The 10,928-nt window shown below is 35.1% G+C and overlaps 1 protein-coding gene across 1 annotated transcript in view; it reads right to left on the bottom strand.

Annotated features, from left to right (window-relative positions):
- Nucleotides 1-302: 302 nt before the first annotated feature.
- Nucleotides 303-10,928, bottom strand: part of clasp1a (cytoplasmic linker associated protein 1a) — a 162,700-nt gene continuing 152,074 nt past the window's right edge. The window contains exon 41 of the mRNA XM_061926336.2: nt 303-2,976. Within this exon, the coding sequence (XP_061782320.1) occupies nt 2,890-2,976 (87 nt within the window). The 3' untranslated portion in view covers nt 303-2,889. The remainder of the gene's footprint in view (nt 2,977-10,928) is intronic.

The following is a 10,928-nucleotide window of genomic DNA, read 5'->3' as shown; positions in this document are numbered from 1 at the left end:
ACTGCCATCTACTGGTCACACTTATCATTACGCCGTGTACCAAATAAAATTGCTTCGAGGTCGGTGAGCAAAACCAGAATTATTCCGTACATTAGGCGCACCGGGTTGTTAGGCGCACTGTCGAGTTTTGAGGGGAAAAAAGGATTTTAAGTGCGCCTTATAGTCCGGAGAATACGGTACTGAAATTCTGAGTACAAACATATTTCTTGTGTTTCTATGTGAAATAGTTTGGCTTTGTTGTGATAATAATGTAAATGGATGTTTTTATTGTGCAGAAGAACGAGCATCAACATGTAAGAAACAAGCAGAGATAAATCGTCAGTCTGTTTGTTACTGAAACATTTTATTTCCATTGTTGCAAGTCCAGCAGTGATGTCATCATCATGCACATGTTAGCATGACTCATCAAATAAATACAAATATTGAAATGTCAGAAATACGAAAAGATATCCAAAGAGCTGGCATGTACATTAAGAAGGCGTCCATGTTGCATGTGATCCAACATGCGATGGAGGAAAGTAAGAAAACATTCATTGATTAGAAAATCAAAAACCTTTCAACTAAAAGTTCTTCTTTTGATGAAGATTGTTGCTCAAAGGCACCAAAGTAACCATTATATTGAATAATGCTGACTTCAACGTTTTACACTTTTTCATACCTTTTGACATCGTAAGTCAGTACGGAGAAAAACATGTCTTTTTATGCAATCAAAAAATGTTCTAACAAACAAAATGTTTTGCTTGCCTTGTATTGTTTAGCGGTGGTCCAGCCAAAAAAAATAAATAAATGAAAATAAAAAAGATTTGCAACTAAAAATAAAACAGTTTGTAACCACAAAAATGATTTGTAACCAACATTTTGGGTTTGGAAATATTTTGTTTTAATTTCAAATCTATTTTTTTTTTGCAAATATTTTTTGGGTTGTATAAAAAGACCCATTCATCTCCATAAATCAGGGGTGTCCAAACTTTTTCCACCAATGGCCACATACTGAAAAGTCAAAGCATGGAGCCATTTTCAAAAAAACTAAAATGGCTGCTAAAACCAGAAATGTATAGTTAAAGACAAACATTTGTGTCAGCTGTGTGTTATAAGTGACAAAGCGTAATAATACTTATTAATAATATTATTAAAATGATTAATTATCAAACATTCTGCTTTTTTGCATTAAATTATGTTTTTTTTTGTTAAATTTATTTTCAACAATATGTGCGGGCCAACAAAACTTGAGCTTCCGCCACACTTTGGACACTCCTGCTTTAAGTCAAGCTTGTCCAAAATCTGGTACAAAAGTCGTACCAAAATTACCAGCGTGTAATCTGCAGAGGGGATGGGACAATTTTAAGTGCCAAAATAGAACTGTGGTGTTAACAGCAGACCAGGCTAAAAGTGTTTTTTTTTTTCATTTAAGATGGAAATAAAATAAACAAAACAGTCTGCATTAGAACATAATCAAGAACTCAATAATAATGAAAATATTCACACGTTATGAGAAAAAGTTGTTTGCTATGTAAAAATAAAAAAAATGGGTATGTATGTATAATCTAAATAATAATATATTTTCTACATTTTTTCTAACTTATTGGCTTATGTGATATTTATAAAATCTGGAAATACATTAATTTATTAAATCTTTATAATTGTGTATAATCTCAAATCAAAAAAATATTTGATTTGAGGTTATTCAAAATTATAAATACATTTGACCAAAAAAAATAAAATAAAAATAAATATAATATATTGGCTTATTTAATATTTATGTAACAAGGAAACATAAAAATGTATTAAAGTTTTAGATAGGGATTTTTCTTATTTATTTAGACAAAATGTATTGGGTTCTATTTTTATGTATGTACCTAGTGAAAAGACAATATTAGATTTAAGATCATCATATACAATTATAAAGGCCTTTTATATACTGTATGGGTTTGAAGAATGTATTAATTCATTAAAGTTTCAGATGGGTAAAATAAATAGGAAGGCATTTTATTTTGTATGCACCTACAAAATATTTAAATAAAATATATTAGATGTGAGATCAAATACAATTAAAGGCATTTAAATAAAAATAATAATACTAAAACTAAATCTCATGAGCTAGGAATTATTTAAATTTAAAAAAAAAAATAATAACTTACAAAATAAATTTACCCCGCTCCCCCACACACACACAAGCATTGAAAATTAAATAAATACATTTTAGATGAAGGAAATAATAAATAAAAATGTATTTAGAATGTTAAGTATATTTAACTGCTTGACTTACATTGGATTTGTTTTTTGTGTATTTTATCAAAATGGACGCCATCCAGGTTTTAGTCATTTTTTTATTGGCTGTAAAAAGTTTGGACAGTTTTATCTTAAATTGATGCTGGATTTAAAAAAAAAAACTTTTTCACGAGTTTTTCTTTTTTTTTGTCCACAAAAATGGAAATATTTTACGCCAAATAAAGGTAGAAATGATTGACATCAGCAAGCCACACGTTGCCAAGCAGAATTCTACACGTGTATTTACAAAGTACTACTTAATTATTGGTGGTACACACAGGAGAATACTGCGTTTGCATTGTCACAATTAATTCACAGTTTTTAGTAAGCTAATACTTTGTACATGCCAGTCAGCGTGTGTGTGTGCTTGCGCGTGTGTATACTTGTGGTCTCATCCAACTCTTAAGAAAAAAAAAAGCTCCAAAATGTGTAAGCCATTGTTCCATTACAAAATAAGAATACAATAGTGTTTTGTTTCTTAATTAACTTAAAACTACTTCAAATAAACTACAAGAGTTATGCTTTTTTTGTACATGTATTTTCTAATGAAGTAATTGATTTGTACATTTGGTTGAAGGGGTATGAACGTGTTCTACGTGACGTTGAAGATGAGCAAAGTTGTTAACTGTGGGAGGAAACATCAGAAGAACTGCTGCTGTTGCTGTTTGTCGTCTGAGCTCTCTTGATGTACAAATTTAATAATTTCATCTGCAAACAAACACAACACTTTCATATTTTATACTCCGTCATTTTAATTCATTTCTTCTTGTCTTTTCTAATGATTCATATTTTCTATCTGAACAAGGGAGATAAGTATTTGATCCCCTAATCAAACCCAAACATGGTGAGCCATAAAAATACCTGTACCTTTAAGAAAGTACTCCTACTGTACACTCATTATGTGTATAAAGTACACATTCAAATATCTATACTAGTGGTTCACAAATGTTTTTTATGAAGTACTACCTCAGAAAACACTTGGCTCTCTAAGTACCAACATTAAAACATAGTAGCGTAATAGGCCTAAGTTTTTATTAAAAACAAGGCAGAGGTTTTATTTAATAAGTATATTTTATATTTCTGGCCACTGTGACATTCACAGAGTTTGAAAAGTAACACTGTGTTTGAATATAAATGGAGTGATTATTTGGCATCCCGCTAAATGGAGCCTGCGTACTACTAGTGGTACACATACCACAGTTTGAGAATCACTGATCCATACCATCATGGACTAGGCCAAAGATCTGACCTCAGGGATATGATTGTAGACCTGCACAAGACTGGAATGGAGTATAAGTTTGACAGTCAACACCTCAATGACTCACACAAGACCACAATGTGATGTGGTCACATGACAACAAAATACATCCTACAAGAAACTACAAGTACTACTACAATACATAACTACAATTACTAATACTGCATTAAACTACTTGTAGACTACTGCAAGTACTACAACAACAACAATACTCCTAAAAGTACTGCAATAAACTACAAGGACACAACTATAAGTACAACTACAATAAACTAAAATACACTACTAGAAGTACCAAAGTACAAATATGTACAAGAACACTAGGACAAGTACTGCAAGGACCCTACTCCAAACCACTACAATTCACTACTACAAGTACTACAACTACGATACACTACTACAAGAAAGTACAGCACTAAAGTACAAAAAACTAAAAGCACACTACTATTACTACTACTACTCAGAGTACAATAACACTACTACTACTACTAGGAGTACACCACTACAAGAAACTACAATATACTACTACAAGTAATACAGTACAAAAAACGACAAGCACACTACTCCTACTAGGAGTACACCGCTACAAGTATTACAACTGCAAGTACACCACTACAATAACTACAACTGCAAGGACAAGTGCAACTACTACAAGCCACTACAAGTGCAACTACTACAAGCCACTACAATTAACAACTACACGTACTACAACTACAAGAAACAACAAGTACACTGCTCGAAGTATTACAGTACAAAAAACGAAAAACACACAACTACTACTACTACTAGGAGTATACTACTACAAGTACAGTACTACAACTACATGAATGTACAATACACTACTACAAGTAATAAAACAAGAAAGTTAGGGCACTATCCTCTTGTTCCCCTTTACTGTTTTTTTACATGCTTGAAATTACGCATGTTTCTCATATTCATATTTTCCCATCCATCCTGCGGACACGCCCACCTTGCGTACGTCAGGCAAAAATGAAGGTGGGCTCATTACTAATGAGGTGGACTTTGCCTTGATGCCTTTTTTACAAGGTTGTGTTAAAATGATGGAACATGCAGTTTTACAAACACTTGTGAATGCCATTGGTATCCATGGAAAAAGATACTTTAAATCTGAAAAGGATGTATTTATCCAGGCAGTGCTTGCCACGCGAACGTGTGCCGCCATGGTGATGTAGTGTGTGTATGCACGCAACAACAGTTTTTTCTTCCTGGGTGTGAATAATAATCTGTAGATGAACTTTCTTTACTTGTTATCATAACCACACTGATGTTATTTGTGATGTTAAGAGTTATTGGAAGAAAGATGCTTAAAACGGGAAGCAGTTCGTCGCATGCTACAGGAACGGCCATAGTAGTAGTAGTAGTAGTAAGAGTTCTGTTTCGTACAAATGTTTGTCAAGCTTTGATGCGTAAGAGGGGCTTAATAGGACAGCGTGTGTGCTAGAGATGCGTGGTTTGCGGACACAACCGCGGAGTCCGCGGATTATCCGCGGATCGGGCGGATGAAATGAAAAAAAATAAGATTTTATCCGCTCGCGGGTCGGGTCGGGCGGATTAATTAGATTTTTTTTTTTTTTTTTGCGGGTGGCAGTTAAACCAATTGGGAAATATATATACATAGTTAAATGTTGTTACCCACATACGAAAAACGAGCAGGCACCTGCTGCATATGCCACAACAGAAGAAAAAAAAAGAAAAGAGATGGACACTTTTACGGAGCGGAGAAGGGACGCCTCGCCGGGGTCCGGGACCGAGGCCCCTTCCCCCGAGAGGGCCCCACCGGGAGCCGTAGCTGAGGCGATCCGCGAGAAGGGCCCGACGCACGTCCAGGGTCACTACCGCGCCCACCGCACCGACACCCCGCCTCGTCCGCTTTCGCCGCGGCCGGCGTCACGCGCAGCAGGTAAGCAGCTTACCTGCCCGCCACCCCCGTGGCCGGGGGCTCGTAACATGGGTCACTCCGCGCGCTCCGCCCGCGCAGCTTACCTGCTTGCCACCCCTGTTGCCGGGGGCGCGTAACAGGGGTCACTCCACGCGCAGTGCGCTCACGAAAGGGGTGGGGCTCACCCTGGTTGATATAGAGAGCAGGACGGTGGCCATGGAATTTCATTTAAGGTTTGTGATAAACCATCAAACTCATTCGTTAAAAGGACTCTATAGTAATATAAAGCGAAATTTTCTGGACATTATCATGCAAGAAAAGTTTATTTTTGGGATCGCGATCACCGCGTAATGATTTTTAAAGGTTGCATTACATTATTAACTGTCCCATGTGATCAGCCAGTGCGATTGGAAGTACATGCTCAATTATTGCCTCCGTAAATAAAACTTTGGCATTTATCACATCCAAAGAATCTGTTTGGGCGACGAAAAACGTTGAAAGTTTTCCACTTGTATCGCTAGCAACGGCATTAGACTTGTGTTTTTTTGTCCCAACGTGGTCTTTTACATCGCTAATTCCTCCGTGTCCGATCGAAAAAAATTTTTTTAAATTAATATTAGATATATAACAACGGGCGGATGGCGGGCGGATGCAGTTCTGATCAAACGTTACATCGGGTGGATGGCGGATGGATGACGACTTTCTGACGCGGTTGCGGATGAGATAAATTGCCTATCCGCGCATCTCTAGTGTGTGCGTGTGTGAGCTTCTGCAGATGAGCAAGACATTTTAATGTTAACAGTCAAAAAATCAATTGATAGACGCTACATTAAATATGTATTTCATATTAAATAGTCACATAGTTCAAAGATCACGGTCCAGATGCATTAAACATCCATACAAACGCGGCCGATATATGTACGATCCGGTTTCACTGTGGTCACACTAACAAGACAACAATGTGGATTTTGATTTTTGATATTTAATTCAGAGTGGCATTAAGGTCCTTTTATCAAAGTCTCAATGGATCTTTCGAGGTGTCTCAATTGAAGCGATTAGAATAGATTTGATAGTTTTCTAGAAGTTTAATTTATAATTTCTTATGTGTGGTGAACACTGCATCCAAACTTCAAGTGCAATACAATATTTCCCCCTTCCAGAGGCGCTGGACTTATTCCAGCCTCAGAGGCAGTAAGAACAAAAGTCCTTAAACCGATGGAAGAATACCTGAAAGGCCAAATCTGACAGGTAATTCCCAAATTTAAGTGTTGCTTAACCCAGAGTGCGCATCTTGTATTAAGGCGCGCACTGTCAGACCTAAGTCGGGTTTGAGAATGCTGCACAGCCAGAATCCACGCAGTTGCGCACCTGTGTTCACTTTAGCACATGGGAGAATAGGCCCCTGAATGCTGTCACTACTACTACTACTACAAGAAATGACAACAACACTATATAAGCACTACTACTACATGAAACTGCAACTATACTATTAAAAGCACAACAGCTACAAGAAAATACAATACACTATTACAAGTATGACAACTGCAATACACTACAAGAAATACTACAACTACACTACTAAATTATTGAAACAACAAGAAACTACCACTACAAGAAATTGCAAGTACATTACTACAAGTACTACAGGTACAATACTACAAGCACTACGACTACAATACTCTACTACAAATACTAGTACACTACTACAAGTACTGAAACTACAAGTACACCAAAACAAGTAATACAACTACAAGAAACTACATCTACAAAGAACTATGAGTACACTACTACAAATACTACAACTACAAGAAACTATAAGTACACTACTACATGTAATACAGCTACAAGAAAATGTAAGTACAAGAAAGCACAAGTATACTCCTACAAGTACTACAACTACAAATACTATAACTTCAAGAAAACTATAAGAAACTATAACACTACTACACGTACTGAAACTACAAGTACGCTACTAAAAGTAATCTAACTACAAGAAAATACATCTGCAAGGATCTCGTAAACTGCTACAAGTAGAACAACAACAAGAAACTGAAAGTACACTACTACAAGTAATACAAATACAAAAACTAAATCTACAAGGAACTACCAGTACATTATAAGTACTACAAATACAATTACTAAAACTACAAGACACAACATCTACAATGAATAATAATAACTGGGATTTATATAGCGCTTTTCTAAATACCCAAAGTCGCTTTACATGTAGAACCCATCTATCATTCACACCTGGTGGTGGTAAGCTACTTTCATAGCCACAGCTGCCCTGGGGTAGACTGACGGAAGCGTGGCTGCAATTTGCGCCAACTGCCCCTCCGACCACCACCTATCATTCATCATTCAATTCACCGGTGTGAGCGGCACCGGGGGCAAAGGGTGAAGTGTCCCACCCAAGGACACAACGGCAGCGATTTTTGGATGGTAAGAGGCGGGGAGCGAACCTGCAACCCTCAGGTTTCTGGCACGGTTGCTCTACCCATCACGCCATGCCGCCCCAATGAACTATAAGTAAACTACTACAAATACTACAACTACAAGAAACTGCAAGTACACTACTACTAGTATAAGTACTCCAACAAGAAACAAAGTATTACAAGTAAATTACTACAATACACTACAAGTACAGTACACGACTACAAGTACTACAAGTAATACAACTGCAATAAACTTAATCTACAAGAAACTAGAAGTATACTACTACAAGTACTACAACAAGAAACAAAGTATTACAAGTCATTTACTACAATACACTACAAGAACAGTACATTACTACAAGTACTACAAGTAATACAACTGCAGCACACTACATCTACAAGACACTACAAGTAAACTACTACAAGTACTACAACTACACTATTACAAGTACTGAAACTACAAGAAACTAAAAGTACAGTACTATTACTCTATTAAGTATCAAGTCACTTTTTGTATTGGGATCAAATACTTCAATGAAATACTAATGAATGTAAAGTATTATCTTTCATTTTATGAATATTTGTATATTCTGTCAGTTACAGTAAATCTAGGATAAAATGTTTCATAAAATCATCAATTGGTTATTTTAAGAACAAAGTAAGACATATATGTTTTTCAGTTCGATACAAGAAGTGAAGAACATAGAAGAAAGTACAAGAAAGTGACCTGTGTAAAGTTGGCCCCCATTATCATTGCAAATATTAAAATAACACTGCAATTTGTTTGTGATGGTTAGCCGCCTAAATGTTTCGTTTGTGCTCCTAAGGTTTTAAGTTATTCTAAAATACATTTTCTGACTAGTGATGTCATCCAGCGCCCCAAACTTGTCCCCAGTTTTTTTGCTGAAAAAATATATGTCTAACTATTATAGTTTTAATGTTATTAACATTTATTATTCATAGGTATCCCCCCAACTTGCCCAATCTCCCCCAACTTGTCCCAATTGTTTGTGTGGAAAAAAATATCTGGCTGACTAATATAGTTTTAATGTTACTACAGTTAATTTTGTATCGTTATTCACCTCCATAGTGATGTGCGGATGGATGTTTACCTACAATATCTATCAATAACTCTAATACCAAAGCAAACTTTATGCTGGAAAATGTATTCTCAAATCAAAGTATGCATACTTTGATAAATCAGTAATTTGAGGTCTTGTATTTCATTTAACACAATAGGTGCCTGTGAGAAAAAACTATGTTGGTCAAAATGTTTTTTCTCACAAGTGATGCTCTTTGTGGAACAGTCTACCTACCACAGTAAGGGAATCCTCCAGCTTTACTACATTCAAAAGTCAATTAAAGGCCTGGTTCAAAAGTAAAAAGATGTGTTGATCACACAATAAACATAATGATAAAAGGCAATTTAATCAATGTCATAATATGAGCACTTAAACATAATTTAATATGAGCACTAACACAGTATATCATGGCACTTTATTCGGACTATGTACAATGCAAGCCATATAAATTCCTTCTTTTTATTTTATTGTTTTGTTATTTTTAAAGTAATTACCTGGGAGTTTTTTTGGGTGGGGTAGTGGGGGTTGGGGGTTAACTCTCTCCTTTAAATTACCTGAATGTTACTGAGTCTGTGGTGATGATCCTGACTTTTCTCTGTTTTGTGTGAATATTATTGTTGTTTGTATGCATACACCAACCTTTCTGGGGGCTACAGGCACAAATTACCCTTTGGCTAAAACCTGATATATTTACAGAATTCATTAATATGTGCTGTCCCTATTTTAAATAAATAATTCAATTTGCATAAAAGAAACAAAGCGGAAAATAACAAAATCATTGAGAGCTTGTCTAAATGATATGCGGTTGGTGGAATTACTTTTTCCTCTGCCTGGGTATGTGTGTAATGCGTAAACGCAGCGGACGATCTCTTAGTCATTCTGTAGAGTAGGTATGTCATGGTATGAAAATGTCTTATCACGGTTATTGTGACCAAAATTATCACGGTTATTATTATTATTATCGTGGTAATTTTAAATGTGCTCAAAACTTTCAATAATTGCTGAAATCTTTTAACCAATTTTTAATTTAAAAAACACAAACAACATATTCAAAATGTATAGTGTGTATACACTATACCTCTGTACCTCAAGTAGAAAGTTGAATGTGCATATGAAAGCAACACAAGCATTATAAACGAAGTAATATGGCAGAAACAAAATAATAATAACATAAATAAATAAAAAATAATGTGAAAATTAAAAAGATGGCACCTTATGGACATAAGACATAACTGCACTTCTTGTCCATATAGATAAAAATAGTGTTCATATATGAGGTCTAGTCTTACACATAGGACTGCACGATATGGGCAAAATAATAATAATATATATATATTTTTTTAATCAATATTGAAATTACATTTATTAATTATGTTTGGTAAAACAGTGTTGGGGTGTGAACGCGATGCCATCATGTAATTTGTAATATCTAAAAAAAATGCTCTAGATAAACGTTATCTATATATTTAAAGACAAATATTTGTGTTTTTGATCATTAATAGTTTTAGCGTGTCAGCTTTTGTATTACATGCTGCTTTGACATTTTCATAGAGAGAGGTATTTTTTAAGTTATGTACACACATTTACATGTACTAATGTGTGTACATGTACATGCTATATCGTTGAGAGTGTGAGCAGAAATTTGCCGTACGAGTATTAATTATACACCATAAAACATTAACAAAATGCTATGTCACATGAATGGTTATTAAAGTAATTACTTTGTGGAATGAAAAAAACACAAGTAATGTAAAAAAGATATCAATATAAAACACAAAGCAGTTTGGCTAATGAAGATAAAGAAAAATAAACAAGCTTTGTTTTTCTCCAACAACCATGTACATGTGCAACAGTTTGGCCAACAAAAATAAACAGGAGTGATCCAATACACAATCTTTGTGCCTCACCGACAACTCAGCCCGTGTTCAATTCGATAAAATGACAAAATATTTTAGCGAATATTGACGTTATTGGAACACTGACAAATT

Source organism: Nerophis lumbriciformis, linkage group LG31 (assembly GCF_033978685.3).
Source record: "Nerophis lumbriciformis linkage group LG31, RoL_Nlum_v2.1, whole genome shotgun sequence".
Lineage (NCBI taxonomy): Eukaryota > Metazoa > Chordata > Actinopteri > Syngnathiformes > Syngnathidae > Nerophis > Nerophis lumbriciformis.
The sequence above is the reverse complement of the archived record's forward strand: the minus strand, read 5'-3'. Positions and strand labels throughout refer to the sequence as shown.